Source organism: Podarcis bocagei (genome assembly GCF_964188305.1).
Source record: "Podarcis bocagei genome assembly, chromosome: 6".
Taxonomy (NCBI): domain Eukaryota; kingdom Metazoa; phylum Chordata; class Lepidosauria; order Squamata; family Lacertidae; genus Podarcis; species Podarcis bocagei.
This window is the reverse complement of record NC_138130.1, coordinates 46,475,392-46,499,095: the sequence shown is the minus strand read 5'-3', so window position 1 is coordinate 46,499,095 and position 23,704 is coordinate 46,475,392. Positions and strand designations below refer to the sequence as shown.

The 23,704-nt window shown below is 39.7% G+C and overlaps 1 protein-coding gene across 10 annotated transcripts in view; it reads left to right on the top strand.

The window, feature by feature from the left end:
- Window positions 1-23,704, top strand: part of DMD (dystrophin) — a 1,036,503-nt gene that overhangs the window by 535,377 nt on the left and 477,422 nt on the right. For all 10 annotated transcript variants that reach the window (XM_081197764.1, XM_081197771.1, XM_081197761.1 and 7 more), the window contains one exon: window positions 14,250-14,400. In XM_081197764.1, coding sequence (XP_081053890.1) covers window positions 14,250-14,400 — 151 coding nt within the window. The remainder of the gene's footprint in view (window positions 1-14,249; window positions 14,401-23,704) is intronic.

Here is a 23,704-nt window from a genome sequence, read left to right as displayed (position 1 = left end):
TGCAGTATCTGGAGAAAAACGCACCGGAGGCACTCCTTTGTTTTGTCTTTTAGATCTTCTGGGAGAAAATTTTTCTTCTGACCCACTTTCCTCCTCAGAACTACGACCTCTCTTTTGTTGCTTAGCAACTGGGCTCTGGCTAACTCCACTTTCTTGAGAGCTCTTATCTGAACTTTCCTCCCCCTCAGACTCTGATTCTCTGTGTCTACTTTCAGAGTCATGAAGCTCCTGGGAAGGTTCAAACCAAACCTCAGTATTGGCATGTAGTCTCTCCCAGCCACTGTGTTCACAAAAACTGGCATTCCTGGAGATCACAATGCCATTTGTCCCTTCAGCAAAACGGAAACCTTTTCCCAGCTCCTGGTAACCCACAAACACTAACTGTTTGGTCTTAGGATCTCCCTTCTTTCTCATTTGTTTCGGAATTAATACCCAGGCTTTTGATCCAAACACATGCAAATGGTCAATTTTAGGTTTTTTCTGAAACAATTTAAAGTACGGGGTTGTACCTATTGTTTGATGGAAGAGCCTATTTTGGAGATAACACGCGGTGAGCATGCTCTCCCCCCAATAAGACATGGGTAAATCAGCATCATCAAGCATGGCAAACATCATATCTTGTAAAGATCTGTTTTTTCGCTCTGCAACGCCATTCTCCTCTGGGGAAAAAGCGTTCGTTTTTCTATGCCCAATGCCACGCTTTTGTAACCAGTCTTTAAAGGCATTTGACATAAATTCGCCACCTCTGTCCGTCTGTATCCTTCTGAGTTTAACAGACAGAAATCTTTCCACAGATGCCACCCAGCCTTTAAACTTAGTGAACACGTCACCCTTATTCTTCATGGGAAAAACCCAAGAATAACGCGTGGCGTCATCCACAATTGTTAGTGAAAAACGCGATCCACCCCTGCTTACAGCAAATGGACCAATTACGTCCATGTGAACCAGCTGTAGCGGTGACTCACTAACTCTGTCACTTCTGGGGTAAGAGACTCTGTGGGTTTTAACCTTTTTACACACATTACAATCAAGGTACTTGTTACAACTCTTTAAATTACCCCCATCAGCCAATTCAGACATTTTTAGTACACTTTTCCAGCAAGCATGCCCCATTTTCCTATGCAATAAGTGCACACAGTTGTCATGTATAGCTTTGTTATTCACTGCAGGCTGAGATTTACTGACTACTGCTGCAACTTGAGATCCTGCTTTAAGCCAAAACAAGCCTCCCTCTGACTTAGCAGTGCCTAAAATCTCACCAGCCTTCTTAATAATGCAACTGTCTCCTTCAAAATACACTTTAAACCCAGCTTTTAGCAAACAATCTACAGACATCAGATTGCTCCTTAATGACGGCACACAAAGTACATTTTGCAGGCATTCACGAAGACAAGGAACAAAAACTGCACCCCCCGAAATCACTTCGGAAGTACTTCCGTCTGCTAGAGCCACCTGGCTGCGCTGTGCTGAGTTCTTGGAAACAAACAATTCATCTGAATTCACGATGTGGCGAGATGCTCCCGAATCGACCACCCAGACCGCTTGTTTCTCATCAGCAATCTTGACCTCGCCGGTCACCAGCTGAGCCGACTGTTTTCGTTTGAAGAATTTCTTTTTCCGCTGCTGCTGCTGCTGATCTTGTCTCTGCTCCTGCACCGGCAACTGAGACTTGACCAACTCCGGACATTGTCGTTTTAGATGCGCTGAAGACCCACATCGGAAACAACGCCTAACAACAAACGCTGACTCCTCACCGGTACGCTGCTTTTGCTTCACCTCTGGCACGGCATGAGAACTCCTTCCAAACCGTCCACCTGTAGAAGCCTCTGCAGCCAACGACCTTTCTTGCCTCTTCTGCCATTCTTCAATCAAACGCCCAGTAACGTAACTGACTGATAAGTCACGCTCCTGTATGCCTTCTAGAGACAAAACTAAATTATCCCAGCTTTCCGGGAGAGAACTCAAAATAATAGCCACCTTCTCCTGCTGGTCTAACGCACAGTCTCTTTCCTGTAGCGCAACAAACTTTAACTGTAAACTGTGTAGGTGTTCCTGCATTGTAACCCCAGGCTGTAACATTGCCTTGTACAATGCCTTGCGAATGAACAGCTTGGAAACCGCTGTCTCACGCACATGGAGTTCTTTAAGTGCTTGCCACACACCTCTAGCTGTCTTGATTCCCCTCACATACGGCAACTGGGAATCTTCCAGCCCCAAGACAATTGTGGCCCTTGCTCTTTGGTCTTTATCGAGGTCTTCATCATCAGGCTTCGTAGGAAACTTACTCACCACTTGCCAGAGACGATCCCTCTGCAGCACTGCCTGCATGCGTTCCGACCACAGCAAGTAATTGGAGTCATTCAGACGCTCAAAAGCCATCTGAACTGGTTGTGAGGTCATCTTGAGAGCGATGTCCCTGGAACCCGGAACCAGCTACTCACGACCACCGAGAGAGAAAACAGGAACCACAGCACCCAGCACTCACACGCTGCAGCTGTTGTCCTTGTGTCCGCTGCGTCACCAGCTCACCACGGTCAGGAACCAGCCAGGAACAACAACTTCTGGAACTACTGGAACCAACGCCGTTGATGCTGACACCACCGCAACTCAGGCTGGCAGCACAATGCCCATAACCTCATGGAACTTTGGAGTGTCAGGCATAGCCCTATTGGCTTTAGCCCAAACGTAGCAGAGTTTTCCTGCACAGCGAAGAAGCTAGTTGCGGCAGTAATGACTAGTCAGCTAGACTCAGAATAACTATTTACAGGATTTATTAAAAGGAGAAAATAAAACCAGCAGAGTTTTTGCATACAGATAAAAGCAAAATAAATCCTTCCTTCCTTTCTCTCTCTCTCATAACCATACACAGCACTTCTAACTCCTAACACACCTCACATCAAACTGTGCTAGCAATCCCTAGATAACAGAGTTGAGTGCTGCTCGTTAACCAATCAGAGTGAGTAGTTTCTAGGTCAAGCAGACCTGGGCTTTCTGCCAAGAGTAAATTGATACCAGCTTGAGTTAATTGGTGAAGCTAGAATCTGCAAGTTTCCCACGAGAACCAATTAACAGAAACTGAACAGATTATTCTCAAGCTATAGAATAATAGTGCATTGTTCTCAATAATTTTCTTGCTATAGAACTGCCTGCACATATACTGAGCCAGTATATTTTAAGTAATTCTTTAACTGCAGTCACCTTTTCCCAAGATTGTGGAAATTAAGAAAGTGGAACTTTCTACCTCCAAAGACAGCTATCCCTAATCTTCAGATAAATAGTGTATGCAGTGAGCAGAAATGGATGTGAAAAAATGTTAAAGCTGTAACCAGCATAAAAAATATGGTGGGTATTTCAATATTATTATTTTTTTATTTCCTGTTAAAATTGGGTTTTAAGTACTTAACACTGCTGGCTTGCCTTTTGCAGCTGTTGAGTATGCAGACTTGGCTAGGGAGCAGAAAAGCAATAGAGAAAATGCAGGCTACTCTTTTAAGCTTCTAATAATCACATAAATTCTGATATGAAAGTGATCTTAGTATCGTTCCCCAGATTCTGATCTCTTGATGGCAGGTCATTATTTGTTCTCCGATGCTTACAATATTGTCATGGCAACTGATAATCTTCAGGCCCATGATGTTCTTTAAACACAAAAATGATTGCAGTCAAACGGATTTTGTGAAAGAATATCTATTTTGTTTTTGTTTTTTAACCATCTGATGAAGTGTACTCTGCCCCATGAAAGGTTATACAAAAATAAATGTGTTCGACTTAGGGTGCCGCAGGATGTTTTATTCTTGCGAGAAACTGGTATGGCTTAACCCTCAAGAATTAAAACAAAAATTATGACTTGTGAAACTGCATGGTTCATATTATTTTCATTGCCTTTTTTATTTAAAAAATGAGTATTATATAAATGAGTATTACATAAATGAAAGCACACATGATGCTTCCTATAATGGTCCTCTGTGTTTACTGCAGAAATGTCCAAAAAAGAAGAGTGTGATCCAACCAGTTAAGCATTTTAAAGTCCCATTATTTCAATGGTACATACTTCACAGTTTCACTGAAACTGATAGAATGTTTGATTGGATCATGCTTATAATGTGTAGGGTTTAGGCTGCAACCCGATTCATTCTTATCTGGAGTAAATCCAGTTAAACTCTGGGGCTTGCTTCTGAGCAGTCACATACATACTGTATGGCAGAGCTTTCTAAACTTTTCATGTTGGTGACATATTTTTTAGACAGGCATCATTTTTGCAGCACAGTAATTCAGTTTTACTAGCAAACCACAGGTTAAACTAACTCCTTTCCAGCCCTGGGAGGAGCGTGGGAAGCATTTGTGCGACACATGTACACACTGCAGCCGACACACAACTTGGAAAGCTCTGCTGTACAGTATTGTACTGTTAAGAACGTTATGGATGTAAGAATTCTAAGGGCGACTTCACACATGACTGTTGCTGGAAAGCAAAGTTCTATTGCCATGGCTAAATTTGCATGGACAAAAGAGGAGCCTCATCTACTAGTCAGCTAATGTGGGTGGCACTGTGATTGTTAATGCCAAACATTCCTCCTATTTAATCTAATAAAAACCACACTATTACTACCACATTGATTGGCCATAGGGAACCCTGAAATTGTAAGGGACTTTTCTAAGAAAGTACATTGTACAGAGCCACCTCAAAACTGACCTTCTATCTAGGACCACTCTGCTGCTCAAGTGTCAGCCAAGTCTATAACTGTCTTGGCCTACCAGAATTTCCCCGAGTCTGTCTTTCCTTTCTCATGATTTTGTGCTTGGCTGCCATTCAATTCTCTTTTTCCTGCCAGCCTTTATGGAGGCTTGCTCCATATTCCTGAGCATCTCCTTACCCTCCCCCCCCCCATTTGTGAGTACTGTTTTCTGAGCTTCCAGCTGGGTGTCCGTTAATGCACCACTGGATCTATGATTTTTCAACATAGCTTAAAGGAATGATAGGTAAATTTCACTCCGTCTTTGGCTCTTTATTCTCTTTGACTGTTTTTCAAACAACAATCTCTCTATTTTCTCTGCCTCCTTTGAAGCTGAGGTCACCTTGCACAGCCACTCACTCCACAACCCCGCCTCTGAAAACTCTTCACCAGCCCACTGTTCCATTGCTGATTTGTGACGTTTTCTCAGTAAAACCTCATTTCTGGAACAACTAAAGCAGAAACAAAGTAATGATTAGTATTGCTAACAATTAGTACTTCGACACAAATAAACCAGCAAGTCCACTCTGTACATTCTGTCGAACGTCTGTTTGCATTTATTAGGCAAAATCCTAAAAGATCCATATACTTTTAAAGGTTTTTAAAGATATAAAGCATGCTTTATAATTCTACAGAGAAGGTCCAAGGGCTTCTCTGGCTCTTTTCTATCTTTGGAGAAGCTAGAAAGCATAGTGCTTGATATACTCACTGAAAATTTTCCAATTCAGGAAGGAGCAGACACATAACTTTGAAGTTGCTGTACAACAAAAAACTTTACTTGGTTTGGTAAATTTTACATAGCTCTGTTATTGCTAGTGCAAACGAATGACATTAACTTAACAACACTTATTTTAGAACTACCAGATTGTATGTAGTAAATTACTTGTGGACTCAGATGGATATCTAATCTAAGGATCTAATCAAGAAACTCCCTTTTCAAGGCCCTTGTTTTTAGCATACAGGCATTAAAGCAGTCAGATGAATGCTCTAATTAGTGCTCTGTTATATATACTTCCATAGAATCAATTGAGTGCTGTCCCTAATCATGATCACATATCTGGCAACCATTTAACAATCTAACTAGACTGATAACAAAAAAGGAGCAGAACTGAAAATAAGCCTACATGGGGAATTAGATACTTCTATATAATGTGTATGTTAAAGTTAATGTGTATATCACGTGTTTATATTACCTAACCTAATGTAAATGACCCAATTCCACTGACCCAATATTCCACTGACCCAATATTTGTGTCACAAATTATCAGAGTTCATGTCAGCTAGATAGAGTAGGATGAATTCTAGGTGATTCATACTTTAATCAACTACGTACTTTTTATAATATCATGAATGCCCCCTGGCTCACCACACACTATTCCACCACGCAGCACAAAATATCCAGATAAAAACCTGGCAAGCCAAAGGCCTATATCATCTAGCAGACTTCTACAAAAATAATAAACCCATATCGACACAAGAAATAAAGCAAACTAGGGAACACCCAAATACCCTGGCTAACACACCACCAACTACACGCCCTCTTAAACAATCCAGTAATAACATCAACAGCCACTAGGCCCTTGACCACCTTTGAAAACCTTCTCCTAACAACAGCGGGACATGGCAAGAGAATGGTATCCACAATAAACAAACTCACTTACAGATGGTACCTAACACCATGGAAACTGGTGCCCATAAGCCCAGGAATCTCACCAAAATGCTGGAGAGGCTGCCCTTCCACTGTCACATACCCCCACATGTGGTGGGAATGCCCCCAAACCCAACTCTTCTGGACAACAGTCATACAAGAAATAAGTAAAATAACTAAACAGCTACTAGAAGTCACCCCAGAACTGGCTCTACTGAACATCTTCCAAGATAACAATGCCCACTCACACAATAAAAAGCTCACAACCCATCTACTCCCAGCAGCCAGAGACATCATAGCCAGACACTGGAGGGACCTGATAGGAATAAACATGGTATGGGAAACAACCTTACTAGAAAAGCTAACCAATAGACTGAAACTGACACAGGGAGAAATAGAAGAGAACGCCTTCCGTCCAGTATAACTCCCCTTTATCACATACACAGACCAACAAGACAACAACACAAACCAGCCGACAGCATATGATTCAATATGGCTAACTTAACCCAACAATGCTCCCACACAAACAAATCCCACTGAAGCCAACCAAAGACAATCATCCCCTCCCTAGACCACCCCAACCTCTCTCACCACCAAGGAAACATAACAAGTGAATAGAAAGAGAACCTACCCAAGTGAGCTGACACAAAACCTCCACGCATACACTAAGTCAAAGAACATAAGCTTTACCACCCCACTCCTCTTTTCTTCCCAACCCTATACTGCACATACCACCAATGTCTCATGACAAATGTAACTGATGTGTCGAAAACACAACCTGAAGAAAGAGGCAGTGCATGTGCTTTTATAAAAGAGGAAAATCTTTAAATAAAAAATTATTAAAAAATAATATCACAAATGTGCATTACTGTCTGTCTAACTGAACAAAATGTTTGATGTATACCACCTCTTGCTCACATGAAAAAGGGAAAGAACTGAGTTCTTGGAGCCATTTTGCTCTATATACACCTCTCAGAGGAGTTGGTACTATCAAAATCTTAAATTTCTTTCAGTGAAACAAAAGTTAATTCTTCAGAGATTTTGTTTTGTAGCAAAATGAAAGCAATGGATAAGGAAGTGGTTATAAATTAATGCAAAAGACAGTAAATATACGTACTAATGCTTGGAATGTTCATATCCCAAGGGAGTAAATTTTGTGGAAATGCACATTTGATAGTCAAGGGAAATCACAATAACAGTCATTTCTCACCACATTACTATCACAATGGAGAAGGTAAATATATATTGGCTTTGTGCATTTGTGACTTCTGAATATTAGTACTGTATAGCACACATCAGAATTCAGCATGAGTTATGAACCTTTTGTCCTCTATGTCCTAGAAATATTAATTAAGCCCATCATAAACTAGGTCTATGTGATTTTCATGTAAAGTATATGATTTGGAACTTGCTTTATTATAGGATTTTTAATAATTAATTTTTGACAAGTTGAGAAATTTAAAAGTTTATTGCCAATGACATTTATGCCTGTTTAGGACTAGGGAGTTGTGCTGTGTTGCATTCTTCCATATAATGTATTTAATTAGTTGTGTTCGCTTCATTTTCTCTAGGGAAATGATAACGGATGCTTTTAATTCTAGCATTCAGACTAAATGCTTTCAAGCACATCTCTTTATCATTGTTCTGAAATGGGAAGAAAGCTTGCTGGGAAATTTGAAATCTGGTGTGTTGCTATTGAGGTTATTGAAAGCAAAAGTATGAACTATGTTTAGTTTACAAATTAATTCAGACCTGATCACTCCAACTATGACTTGGATGTAACAATGAAAACAGCAGTAAACAGCTTATCATTTGAGCTTTATTTAGGTGTTAATCCACTTTCTACCGTTTGAATTAGAGTATTCAACACCCACATGTATTTGAATTTGTATATGAGAAACAACTTTGGTCTTCAAACCGGAAGGATCAAAAACAACAACCTGTATACAAGGCTACAGTCTGTTCAGAAGCATACCAGAAATAGTTACAAGCATGGCTGGAAAAGGAACAAAAACATTGAGGAAGTAGTGGGGGGTGGAAAGGGGAGTAGCAGAAAGTGGTGATTGACCCACACACACATCAAAACACCAACACAAATTATTTGTGAGCCTGAGTGGAGTAGTTTGGAGCCTAATTATCCCTATATCGGGTAAATCCAAGTGTACTCAGGGGAGGAATAAGGTTGGTATTGTTTGAGAATAACATCATGTGCCGTGCCTTGTAAGTGGACCTCCACTTCCTTTTTATTTCTTATCTACTGCCCCCGCCATCTATTCCAGATGCTTTTGGGCCCCTCAAGGCCACATTTTGAGGTACATGGGGGGGGGGCTACAAGGGGAGAAGTCAAATTGTGCAAGACAGAATTTGTTCTGCTATCAGGTGGGCAGAAATGGACCCATCACCTATATTTCCTCTAACACAAGAATTAGCACTATGGTTTTATCAAGTTTGTCAATGTATGACCTATGTTGTAGGGATGGAAGCCTGCATACTGAACATTGTCTGACAGCAAGAAAGCCCATGCTTTCCCCACTAGCTAAACCACTTTTTAAACCCTGTTACCTGACTCTGTTCTGAAGTCTTGCACTCTACCTTTTATCACCATCCTCTCTGCCTTAATTACAGGTCTTCCAGATGGAGTTGCTTCCCTAGGGTAATTGTAGTTCAACAGCATCTGCAGGGCCAGCGGCTCTTGAATTGTGCCATACATGATTTTATATAAAATCAACTAATGTTTCTTAGTCTATGGAACTAAATGATTGATAATACTCAAACAAACAGAGCTTGGGGTGTTGTAAGGCTGTAAGCATTTCTTTCCATAGAATCAGAGACAGAGTAAATGTACGTGACCTATGTTGAAGATAGGAGTGGACCCAGAATTCAAGCCAGGGTTGTTCAATTCTGCAAACAGCCCTTGGCCATGGGTTGGCAGGTGGCTGAGGGTTCCAGTGGGAAATAATCTCTGAGAAGTGAATGATCTAATTCTTACTTAAGAGAAACTTTGAATAGTCCATTCCATTGATTTACATAGGCAAGAATGAGCATGCTTATTAAAAAGAATACATCAAGGAAAGACCAGCACAACGTAAGAAAGAAAATTGCTGCAGGTTAAATGATTGTTCCAGTAAGACAAATGTAGTTGTGGTGACTTTCGTGTACTGTATTCATTATTTATTTATATAGGCTACCTCTGAACTATTTAATATGTACAAATATGTTTAAGTGGTATGCAGGAAACTAGAGCAACTAACAATTTTAGCATATGTTACAAAACTACGGAGTCGCAAATGCAAGCATTGCATTATAAAATTACTAAGAAATGCAGACAGATATCAATTCCTCCTTCTTCTGATACTCCTTACCTCTCAGTCTCCTGTCTCTCACTCACACATGCACCTTGTTTCTCACTCAGAGAGCTCAACCCTAAATCTCACAGTTTAGAGGGCACCTTACATCATAAACCTGTTTTTTTATGGGCAGCCACCAAGGGAGATGGAGTTTCCTCAGGATCCCCACAGCTGTGTATTATTCAGCAGTCAGCTGCGCTATACACACCATGTTCCAGGCTATAACTGGTTTGATTTAGTTTCCCAGCGGTCTGGTTTGTTGATAATACTACATAATGTTGCTTATGCTGCATATTCCTGCTTTATAAGTATCTCTCTATCTTTAAATGTGAAGTGCCATTCTGAGTCAAGTCTACTTGAAGTGGTGAACAAAATTTCAAGCATAAAAATAATATAATAATAAAACTTTTAAATGCAAAAAACCTCCAAATATATTAAAATATAGTTCAACCAGCCTATATCAAACTCTTCTTATCTCCTAATGATCACTTCAGGAATAAATATTAAACCAATGCCTAGCCGCAGTGAATTCTAACTTTGTTGTGTCTCTCTAGTCCAACTATAGAGATTATGTTTAAATTAAATACAAACAGATTGTTGAAAGAAGAAGAAATATCAGATTAATTGAAACAGGTTAACATTTTTTTGCAACAAAAGATTAATTTGGCAAGATAACCCTGTAAAAACAAGTTTCCATAGATTATCTGTTAGAATGACCTTAAATATTACAATGCACATAATATTTCAATGCACATAAATAGAATTTTTTAATATTACTTTGAAGTTTTGTATATTTCTTACAAGGTGCTAATTGTGCTGAATCAAGTTGACAACACTGCATAATTTTTAGGTTAATATTAGCATAATCCTTCAGGACACTGTTTAGAGGAAGTATAGAAATGTAATGTACACAATATTTTGTAGAACGTGAAAAAAGGCTATATTTTTGTCAGCTACAAGTTCTATAATAAAAGTCATGAATTTTAAATGTATTTTGATAATCAAACATACTATTTTTGCACTTAACCTGCTCCCTTTAAAAAGACCTCATTTTGAATAGTTATTAGTCTAATTCTGAATGCTAAGTAGATAAAAGAATCTGAGTAATTTGTGATTTCAACATTTTTAGACTACTAAGTGACATTTTTATAGTTTTCAAATTTAAAACTCTACAGAACCATTATAGGAAGTTATTGGCATAGATTTAAAATATACTGTTGCATGCCACCCCAATCTCTGAGTGGTGCAGGATTCCAGGGGTTCAACGTGCTTACCCAGAGTCTATTTTTCCTTTGGGAATGAGGCATAGTGAAGACTGTGGTGTCTTTATGATATATGGTTTATTTACACATATGTATAACCTGAGCCTGCAATGGTGGGATTCAGAGCATCAACACTCCAAATGGGTCTTACTTCTCCCATAGCCGCTGCCTTGAATCCAAACAGAAATCAAACATTGTTCTCATACCTCACTTCTCTCTAGTTTGCTGCTTTACTTCTAGGTCACATCACTGCTCCTTTTAACTCTCTACTCTAAAATCTGACTTTATATGTTGAGGGAGGGGACCCCACCCGCACTTGCTGGATCCGGGTTTTAGAGAGGTCTGGCACACATCTCAACACCCCGAAACTCGTAACAATATATTTTGAGTATCTATCTTTACATGATTTACTTGGAAATGGTTTTTGATCTACTGTATGCCTCTGCAATAAGTAGTTACAAGAACCATGTACAGTGGTGCCCCGCAAGACGAATGCCTCGCAAGACGAAAAACTCGCTAGACGAAAGGGTTTTGCGTTTTTTGAGTCGCTTCGCAAGACGAATTTCCCTATGGGCTTGCTTCGCAAGACGAAAACGTCTTGCGAGTTCTTGCGAGTTTGTTTCCTTTTTCTTAAAGCCGCTAAGCCGTAAATAGCCGCTAAGCCGCTAATAGCCGTGCTTCGCAAGACGAAAAAACCGCAAGACGAAGAGACTCGCGGAACAGATTAATTTCGTCTTGCGAGGCACCACTGTATTCTTTCTGTGTATTTTTGAGGTTGCTTTCATTTAAGACAAAAGTTGCATTTTCTGCTGCATTGCATCTATTCTTTGTACCAAACTAAGGTGGACTGTGCATAATCTGAGCACTACACTGTCTAGTCCAGTTGTATGGGTTCAGTACCATTTTTTATTTTATCTATGTACAGTTGAATACACAAAGAAATCTCGTAAGTGGTTTACAGTGTTGTGGCCTGACAACGTAGACAAGGTACTTTGAAGAGCTCACAAGCTCACAGCCAATCACTTGCATAGGGTGGTATGAGGGACAATAAACAACTTGAATGCTGACAAGACGAAAGTACTATAGGTAGATGTTTATTGTTTACCACCTATTCTGAATGAAATTGCTATTTTAAGACAGCAGGTTCATAGCTGGGAGTATTCCTAGATCTAGCACTGCCACTAGAAACCCAGGTGTCCTTTGTGGCATGTAGTGCCTTTTCCAGCTAAGGCTGGTTTGTCAGTTGTAACCACTTCTGGCCAGAAATAGTCTTGTAGTATATTACAATGTAATATAATTTTCAAGGATAGAGGCTTATGATCTTGATTCAAGATGAAATTTTAGAAATGGCGGAATTGATGATGATGATTAATTGAATTTGTATACTGCCCTATACCCGGAGGTCTGAGGGCGGTTTTGAAACTTTTTTTATTTTGAAATTTACATGCTAAAAACATGCTTCATCTGGATTTAAATGTGCAACACAAAGCAGTTCAAGATAGCATTACCTTTGGGGAAATGCACATCATTTGTTAGAAAGGAATGAGCTGTATATTTAAAAATTATAATGAAATCTGATTATGTAATAACTAAGACACAATTCTGTAGTCAGATGAAAGAAATCTTCTTATGACTTCTGATCAATAACATAGTGGGATTTTGTTAAAAATGATCTCTCAATAGATGGTCTCTTTTGCCTTGGAATGGCTTATTTCATGAAAAAGAAAAGACTGCTGGTTTTGTGTTGTTGAGTACCTGTCTCTTCAGGAACTTAGTGGTATTGATAATAGGATCGTTTTTCACCTCAGAAAGGCACTTCAGACCATTCTAGTTCTTTTTACTCTAATTGGTGATGTAGAGTCTGACCAACAGAATCCTATTCCACTGTAATTGTTCTCAAAAAGCGTCAGACTCAAGTATCAGAACCACAGGAGATAAAAAACAGCAATGGTAATATGTATTATTATTCTGTTTAATTTTTGGGGGTAGAGTTTGTTGAATTCTGTTTTTTTTTTAAATCAAGAGCGTTAACTTGCTTCAGGTTCATTAATAATTATATATTCTTATTCAATGCATGTATATCCAACCTTTCTTCCACAAACGAACTCAAGGCAATATACACAGGGTTTCCAGGTGGTTTACTCCAGCATCAAAGATGACCTGGGCTGCTCTCAGCTCCAGCTCCTAACCTCTGGGCTAGACCTAGATATACTTACTTTTGGCAAGGTTACTCCCTATATCTGGCTTCAGACCATGTCTTGGTACCAATAATATATAAAATATGCCAGTCAGTGGGAGACATCCAGTGATGTCCATCCACTTGCAAAATGGAAATCTGCTTCTGTGATGGGAATTCTAGATTGTTTCTTCCTGTCTCCAGCTCCCCTCCCCTCCCCATGAACACCAAAATCTGCTCTGGAGAATCCCCCAACCCTTGGAGCAGATCTTTGGGGCTGTGGCAGGAAGAAAGGAAAGAGAAGTCTTGTTGCATGAGCAGATGCCCTCTTGCACTGTGTTGGAGTTTACCCCAAAATGAATTTGTGTCTAACACAAGCCTGGAGGATTTTATAAATTATGAAATCATTCCCATGCAATAAGAGGGTATATTTACTTTTAAAATTGTAATACTCCTTACTTTAAATATTCTGTTTTTTAACTTGCTGCCTCACAGCGGTTCTGGATGTTTTCTTATCTGCTGTGGGAAATGTTTGCGAGAGACTTTGGTTTCCCGCAGTCTTATGAGAAAGGACTACTGTTCCTGCCATCACACTTCAGTGGTGTAGGCAATATATTAGAACTTCACAGTTATATGTATAAATTATATGTATTAGCTTTTGCACATTGTTGGGGAAAGTAAATTTAAACAGTGAATTTAAATTTAGCCAGATAAGTTGTTTGTTTGTATGTTCAACATGATATTTTATTTTCCCATTTTGCCACACAAATAGATTTTAGAAACATAGAATTAACTAGCTATGCAATTCACCCACAGGCTTGGATACAAGGGCATCTTTCTGTGAGCAGAGAACCTCTTCTGCTCACAATAGGGCTATTTGTAGCATAGCCAGAGTACTGCATGTTTTTCTGTTGTGCAATTTCCGAGTGGTCCATGGGGAGAAAGGTGGGAAGCCACTGCTATAAAGGCATCACAGTCATTTCCTGCATTAATATTTTAAATGTATTATAAACGTTTGACCTACTACTTTTAATCATATAATGTCCTAAACTATAGTGTCATGGTTTTTATTTCCTTCTACAGAAGATTTGATAGATCAGTGGAGAAATGGAGGAATTTCCATCACGATATGAAAAACTTTAACCACTGGTTAACTGAGGCAGAACAAAATTTAGCTAAAATATGGATAGAGTCCGAGGATCCAGAAGTTTCCACAACCAAGCAATATATCAAGGTAGGGATCACCTATAACATATTTTTACTTCAAGATTTTCTTATCTGTATGTGTATTTGTTGCAAATGGTTTCCCATAGTCTCTCATCTAGAGGGCAGATATTAACACCACTTTGAGGTATTTAACTTCATGTTTATACACTGGGGGATTATTGTAAACTGATATGATTTACAGCATAACCCTAACTTTATCTACTCAGAACTAAATCCTGTTGAATTCAGTGGGGTTTGTTCCTAGGTAAACGGGATTAGGATTGTAGACTTAATGATTCCTCAATTTGTATATGTTAAAATAATTACCAATAATAAAATTACTTGTTCACACAAGTAAAAAAGATACTGCAGTACAGCTAATCAACATTCGTTTCCTTCTTGTTTTGTGGGTCTTTATTTGACAATAGCTTTTAAAGCATCACTTACTTCTGACAATAAAAGAAAATACATTTAAATTAGTGATGCCTGGCTTCTTACTCTTTCCTCCAAGGCATCTGCCAACTAATCTGTCATCCCCAGGCCATTAATTTCGAGTCACAATATACTTTTAAGCAGCAGTTGTTTAGGATGCAACAATAGCGTACGCTGATCATAGCCACACTTACCTGGGTGGAGGCCCATTGAATTCAGTAAGACTTACTACGAGTCAACATGATTAGGATCACAACCTTCATTGCAAATTTTGTGTTACTAATGCTATGTTATTCTGTTTGTTAAAGTTGGTAGCAGCACCATACATATATATATATAAGGGTGGATATTAAAATATATTCTAAAGAGTAACCCTAACCTCTTTCCCCTGATGTGCTAGTTTACTACTTGCATGGAACTTTGATCATAGAGGAGGAGAATTCAAAAAAAGATGACTGTCCAACCTGCAGTATGAGGCAGTATAGAATACAGAACAGAGGGGAAATTGGGACTGCTTTGCTTTTTCTGTATGGTTTATTTAGCCTTCCCCAGCAGGGATCAGTGGAGGGTTTCCTGTTCTTACTACATCCCTTTCCTACTTTTCTTCATTTAGCATTAACAAACTATACTTCAGTATTTCTTTATCAGAATAAACATTGCGCCAAATATCCTTCTCATCTCACCCTACTCCCAGTGTTATATATTCTGCTTCCTTAAGCAGTACAGCTAATTCATTGAAGAATTATGTGTTGCCTGCGTGTAAGTCATCCATACTTATGTCATCATTAAATTTATTTTTAATTTGATGGATCTAATTTTAATGCAGCATGAAGGAATGAATTCTTCTGGGGCAACACAAGATGCAGTGTCCATAGCAGCATATTGCTTAGCTGTCTGTTTTGGTCAGTGAATCAGAATATGCTCACACATATTATATTCATAGTTGTCATTAGTCTTTATGTCACAGAAATGTGGTTGATATCTTTTTTTTAGTGATCAGGTGTTAGATTTATTAAAGAAAGTCAGCCTTCTCATCATGTTGATCTATTGGAATTTCCATCCAAATCTGTGAAATAGAAAGCTTAAGTCTATATTGTCTTCATAGTGTTTAAGCCTCTGACACCGATTGGCTGACTTGGGTTTGGTGGCAAGGGCTATTCAGGAAGCTAAATAGTTTGCAGTCTAACTTATTTGAGAGGAAGCTGTTGGTTTGACTCAAACTAAAATGGAAAAGCACCTGAGGTTTTTGATCACCTAAGGCAGGCATGGCCAAACCTGGCCCTCCAGCTGTTTTGGGACTACAACTCCCCTCATCCCTAGCTAACAGGACCAGCGGTCAGGGATAATGGGAATTATAGTCCCAAAACAACTGGAGGGCCACATTTGGCCATGCCTGGCCTAAGGAGTAAAGGAAACTAAAAGAAGAGTGTAGCAAAGTTGACTATAGACTGAGGCAGCGGCGTAGCGTGGGTTGTCAGCACCCGGGGCAAGGCAAGTAATTTGCGCCCCCTAACCCGGAGCAAGGCAAGTAATTTGCGCCCCCTAACCCCTAACCCCTAACCTGCTGCCGCTGCCAGCTTCTTCTTGCTGCTGCCTGGTCTGGTCTGGTCTGGTGTGGTTCTCTCCCGCGTTCAGCGCTGCACTGGGCGGCTGCTGCACTGTCCCTCACCCAGATAGTCCCTCGCTCTCTCTCCGCACTGCACGCCTGGCACCCACCCCCTCCACAGTGGGCGGCGACCCAGCGGCTCGGATCGGATTCGCACAGCCAGCACTGCAGTGAGAGAGAGTGAGTGAGCCAGGTAGGGGCAGAGAGCTGCGAGTGTGAGCGCGCCCCCCCCCCAGATGTTGCGGCCGGTGCGGCCGGCCCACCCTGACCTCCCACGCTACGCCACTGGACTGAGGGCCAAACTAGATGCACAATAAGCGGTTGGAGATCTGTGATGGATCTCCTGTCTCCCTCCCTCCCTCCCTCTCCCTCCTTAAGCAGCTATGAAGAATGTTTCAAATCAAAACCACAATGTTGCAGCATTTCCCCCATATAAATTCCTATCCTAAAGCATTTTGCTTCAGGTACCCAAAATGTTCCCTAAGCAAACAAATAACACCACAAAGAGCAATTTACATTGGTTAACCCCTCCCCCCCCCTCTTTTGGTATCTCTGAGCACCAAAATTCTCAGATGAAAAGTTGCAAAACTGCCAGTTCTGGTTGCAGTATCAACAGTATTGTTAAAAGGGTATTAGAATAGAATGTTACTGCTTTATTTGGCCACCCCATTTCACTTTAAATAATGTGTTTTGGTTACCATATTTTATGGAGAATATAAAGCAGTTACTTAGCATTCAGAGTAAAGCTCCCCATGTTTAATCTTAAACTAAAAGTCTAAAGCTAAGTTCACCCCAAATTATTCCCTGTTTAGTTTTCATACTCTGCATTCAATGATGTATAATTTATTTTGTACAACTGTGTATGTAGCTACTGTACTTGTCAGGAGTGATCCTTCACATCTGTGAGAGATAAAGCTTTTCAGTTTCATGCTGTTTTGCAGTTGCTGCACACGCGAATCAAGTAAATAATAATGTTTTATTTTATATGCTCTGTAACTCAGACATGGTCAAATGAGGCCTTCATCCTCTGAAGTGTTTCCCAGTTGGTTTCAGTAGAGATATCAAACTTAGTGGACAAAATATAAACCATTTTAATGCATTTCAACAGGAACTCTCGGGTGTTCTCATTATGTAGTTGGATGTGTTTTGATGGCTGAATGGCTGTCACCTCCAAAAACAAAAGGTTGTTTAAAAATATACAGCAGTGTTTTCATCACCTTTTAAATTTTTAGAGGGCATCATTATTAAAGTTTCATGTTTTTCTCTGCATCAGTAAAGGGTAGAGAGTTTGCATTCAGTTGATTAGCTTACAGGACAGGGAAGAACATATATTTGACAACTTTGTTGTACTGCAATGTTCCAAGTATTTCATTAGCCATCCTGACTATGATTAGCATGAATGAGCACATGTGTAGGCACTCAGAGAAATGATCTTAGCTGCTTTACTCTTCCCTGGTTGTTCAGCTGCAGTGCTGATCAAGGCCATGGTTTGACTTTGGATGATGTTCAAACTGGGACTCTTTGTTTAACTTTCGGCAGGTAAACCATGAGCTGCAACTAACATTTGTCCTGTGGTTTACAACTCAGTGAGTACTAAATCATGGACCTGGGTTCAGACAACATAGCTAAGCCAAATAATGGCTTCCCTCAGCACAGTAGCACAGCAACAAAGCAGCTGTTGAGGAGCAAAACAACTGTGATCTCCTCTCCAGAAGCTTTTGCATTTGCTCATTTGTGCTAAACCATGGTATGACTTGGTGTCACATGCAAAAGAGGACATTGCCTTTCATTTCCTCTTTGCATCTTTTGAAAATCACACTTCAAAGCACATATGGGTGTATCACACTAATATGTGAATGTGTGGACTATATGGTTCAATGAAGCTGAAGATACACAGGTTTTGAGTTCCTGTCTTCAGTCCCTAACAAAAATGGATGCTACTATATGTTTAGACTATATTTGTAGCATAAGGCAGTGACAGATTTGCAGGCAATGATTAAGACTTCACCTGAACACCTCACTAAAAATAAGAGAACTATGGGGTAAAATCAACTTCTTACTCCACCCCATACTTCTTTCACATAGAGGACAGACAAAAAAAAACCCCTTCATCTAATGATATGGTTTAATATCTGGCAAGGCACCATTCCAAATAGTCTCAACCTGGAAGGAGACTTTAGGGGGGTGCTACTTGTAGGGGGAATTTAAAAGCCTTCATCCATGAGTGGATCAATTTCACATACCTATCTTTTAATTAGCAGATGATGCACATAATATATCCTTTCTCTGGACTGTTTCTTCCTTTTTGTATCATAGGCCAAGCTATTGTAGCCAGGTAGCTAATGTGCATGTATGTGCAGAAGATGCAGTGGATCTGGGAAGAAGGCATGCACACACTTAAGAGATGTTGCTTCAACTTGTGTAAGCTGTGTGGAGTCCCTGTCTCAGAAAATGGTGGGAAATAAGTAAAAATGATAACAAAATTATGAAAAGAGCTGTCATATCCCTGCAGAACCATAGCAATTTTGGGGGGTTCTTGGCTTATGTGAAGCAGGGGTGCAATTTCTAATTAATCAGGCGGATTAATAGGTTTAAAAAAAACCACAGAAGTAATTTGATTGACTAAAAAGATGTCCTCTAAAATCAGTCGGTCAGTAGATTTGTATTTCTAATGCAAATATTTATAAAAGCACTATAAAGGAGAAGGTATTCCCATTCTTTTTCTCAGATGGGTGGGACTGCCTTTAAAATGATGCTGAAGAAATAAAACAAAGGGTGGTGCCCAGCACTGCGGTTCTGTTCATGCCATGGACTTATGCACAAGTGACACGAATTTCCCTTTCTCTCTAGCTTCCTGCAGTACCCACACCCTCAAAATCTGCTCCATAGGTTAGGCGGATTCTCCAGAGCAGATGGCTGGGCATGTAGGGAGGGAGGAGAGAAAGAGGAAGCCCCATTGTATGAGCAGAAAACACTGCTTGTGTTGAATATAACCCAAAGTACACTTTATTTAGAACTTTTTTTTCTTATGCACAGATTTATGGAGGTCTATTCTATCTGTTAACCCATACAATTAATTAGGATTTATCTAACCAGATAACAACACTAATAAGAATAGATATAGTATCATGCCCACTTTAAATTAACATCTCATCTCCTTAGATTTGATTGGGTTCCCATATGAACCATATAGCTGTAATTACAGTACAACCAATACTGTACTTGGGTCCCAAATGTTCCCTTCCCCTGTGATAAGGAACACTCCTCCATCAGAGAAAACTGCTTCCCTTGGAGGAAGTTCCCTTTGGATTTGATTCATTCTTTACAAAGGAGAACATTATATAATATTATTGTTCCGTTCTCTGGGTGATACAGTTATGGGATATTTTAACCTCATGTGGAAAAAACAACAACTAAGACTTTACTAGTGAAATATTGAGCTATCACTTGCAATCTCCCAGTGGAAATACAGCACTTTAATGACTAAAAACAAGCACAGAAGTAATCAGCTGTGATATTTCTTTAGGCAGCCAACCAAGAGGCACTTTGGAAAAATGTGGGTCAGTAAGAAGATAACTAACTAAATCTGGTATCAAATAAGAATCCCCAAGTCTAAATCACAATAATTGCAGCGAGGGGAATAGAAAAGGCAGCCAAATAAATGTAGCTGTAGTTAAATGTGATACCTGATATCAAGAACTGACACCTACTCCAGTAAGAAATATTAATATCTACAGCCTGAATCCTTATTTTAATTTCCTCTTAATATGCCTGTTTTGTTTTTGTTGTATGTGTGTGGTTTTTTTAAAAAAAACAACTTCATGCATATAAAAAGAAGAGAATGATGCTTATCAAGAAAAAATAGGCAACACATTTCAGGATTGTTCAAATGGCTAACATTTTTAAGAGGCGATGGCATAAGGCTCACTGAATGTGTGAGAGAGAAAGAGAGAGAAGTGGCAGACCATTATTGCGATGCACGTAGGCTCAGCTATCTGCCTGCTCGCTATGCAAAAATTTACTTATCTGCGCATAAAGAATTATGCCCATACCTCACAATCAACACCACAGATTCAGATATCCAGACATTGGGATTTTGCCCACTTCCTTATTCCCTTGCTTGTTTCTGCTTTGCTGATCGGAGGCAGCCATTGGGGGGCAGAAACTATGCAGGGAGGGTCAACTAAGAGATCAGGCAAATCAGTTTCCCCCTTTTCCTTTCTTTTGCCGATTGGGCAGCCATTTCAGGAAGAAATCTCTGAAAGATTGGAGCGAGAAATTGGAAAAACCCTGGATTAGAAATATTTACATAGGAAATAATGGAAATGGTGGACTCGTTATGTAAACGCTTGCCTAACTAATGATTTCCATGGAATGCATTGTGTTCTGTAAGCCAGTCCTGCGTGTAATTATGACAATTGAAGTGAAAACCATTTGCTTACCTGTAACTGATATTCTTGAACATCATTAATTGCATTAGCCCTTGCAATTCTGTGAAAAATAAAACAAAAAACCAGTAGCCTTTGTAAGAAAGCAAGGCGACAAAGTAGAACCATCACTTGGGGCAAAGTGTTAAATAATCCACACACCATGATTCTAGTCCTCACCCCAGCAGTTAACAAAATAATAATCACACAAATGTCTCTTACACATCTAGTTTCACCCTGTGCAAATGCTGTGCATCTGTACAGAGGAAACTCCAATAACATTTTAGAGTTCTGGTCCATGGCTGGTGAATGATGGGAGCTGTATTCCAAAAACAAATTCTAATGTTTGAATAGATTTTGTAGTTTTCAAAAAGGAAAAAGGTACTCAGAGCTCCTCCAACATGACCATTAAGGTTATCACTAGCAGTCCCAGCTAGTTCAACCAGTTCTTACAATTGACAGCTCTCTTACAAGCCAGAATGACATGCTGCAAAGAAACTATTATGAAGACTTCTTTTGTGCTCTTTTTCTGGTTATGTATAAGCCACCTTTCCTTGCAGTAGCCACACATCTATGTTTTCACGGTAGGGTGGTCACGCATATGACACCAAGACTTGTGGTTCTTTATATGTAAGACAGACATGGACAGGACAGTATTTTAATTATATTATCCTTTAAATAGAACACTGCCCCTTCAATTGAGGTGTGCCCTCTGTCAAATAGAACATATGACCTCCGTATTTCATAGCCATTATCAATGCAGCTGATCTATAGGATTTTGAAACTTTGGGCAAACTAACTCGCACACGTTTCTGGAGTTCCTCAACTTGTCAGCTCCTGTTTGCCCAGCCTGTTTCATCTGAAGTTTCTGAAACCTTGATGGATTTTCCTTCAAAAATACAATTTAAAATCTAAACCATAGCAACTATTTCTGTTTGACGTTGTGACTTTGAACGTGAACCAGTCACAGCTCTTTAGAGAGGACTGATTTCAGAGACAGAGCTAAACAGAGCTAAACATACTTAAATGGGTCTCACTGACATCAACAGGATTAAAAGTACTTTGCTTTCACTGGATCATGCCCCAAATGTGTATTAAGAGTAATATTAGTAGAAGTCCTAATTTAATGACTCTGTAAACAAGACTCAGGATAAAATTAAGCGCTTGCTGCTTACTGCTAATTATGAATTTAATCAATGGACTTCCAGTTACAATGCAAAAGTATTCATTTGTTTCTCTTAGGAATATGATGGTGCTTAATTGAAAGCTGAACAACATCTGCTTCAATGTTCTTTTGTTTGTGTGCTAAAAGTTTAAATTGACTTTTAGGAACAAGCCAATGTTGGTTTTTCCAGTGAGACTTGAGACAAAATGGATTTTTAATTCCAAGACAGCATATTGCGATTAAATATCCCTATGAGGTTCATATTTCTGTTTTCGTAGCAGAAAGTGAACTCTGATCTGTTTATGGCTCCTGAGAGAACACTATTCCAGCATAATTCTCACGTATAACACTTTTAAAATATCATTTATAAATCATTTGTTAGGAAAGTTTTTCACAGCTGGATTCTGAAACAAAAGCCTTACAAAACACAGAGCTTACTTTCACTTAGCAGAAGTAATTCGTAAAGGATGCTGTGATAGGCAGTTAAAATGGCCAGAAATTAGACTCAAGCCACAGTCGGTTCCAGACCTGGAGACTGATGATGGATTGGTTTAATATAGTATACAGTAGAAACAATCCAGCCACGGTTTAACCTTTTAAAAACCCATTGAATTCAGTGGGAAAGTTGAATATCTGCCTTAACTTAATATCAACATCAATGAAACAAGTGTTTTACTTAAGAACATAAAAACGTGAGAAGAGCCCTACTGGTTCAGACCAAAGACCCATATTGTCCAGCATCCTATTCTCACAGAGGCCAACCAAATGCCAATGAGAAGTCTGCAAGCAGGACCTGAGTACAATAACACTCTTCTTGCTTTTGCTTTCCAGCAACTGATATTCAGAGGTTTACTGCCTCTGACACTGGTAGTAGAGTATAGCCATCATCACTGATAGCTGAACTGTACCAGTGCAGTGGTACCTCAGTTTAAGTACTTAATTCAGCACTGGCCCCAACTTGGTGGAACGCTCTGTCTCATGAGACCAGGGCCCTGCAGGATCTGATCTCTTTCCGCAGGGCCTGTAAGACAGAGTTGTTCCGCCTGGCCTTTGGATTGGAGCCAATTTGATTCCCTCCGCCCCCTTTTTCTTTTTTCTTTTCCTTCTCCTGCAATGAGGCTCCATTTTAATATTTTAATGTTCCATTATTTTAATGTTGTATTTTATTTTTGTTTTTAAGTTGTAATCACTCATCTTGTTTTTATTATTGCTTGTAAGCCGCTCTGAGCCCGGCCTTGGCTGGGGAGGGCGGGGTATAAATAAAAAATTATTATTATTATTATTATTAATTCGTTCCGGAGGTCTGTACTTAACCTGTTCTTAACCTGAAGCACCACTTTAGCTAATGGGGCCTCCTGCTGCCACTGCGCCACCGGAGCACAATTTCTGTTCTCATCCTGAAGCAAAGTTCTTAACCTGAAGCACTATTTCTGGGTTAGCGGAGTCTGTAACCTGAAGCACATGTAACCCGAGGTACCACTGTATTGTATGTGTGAACAATGAGCTGTCCAGTCATTGCCCACCCTTTCCCAAGCATCCTCTACTCACAACCATTCTTCAGTTGTGAAAGGAACAGCAAGCAGCTGAATTAATTGAGTGAACCAGTCAGGTTCCTGCTCACGTCTGCTTGGACAAAGGCCACTATTTTGAATGGTTTGTGCACACACAGAACTCACTGCCTGGTGTTAATGAACAATCAGAG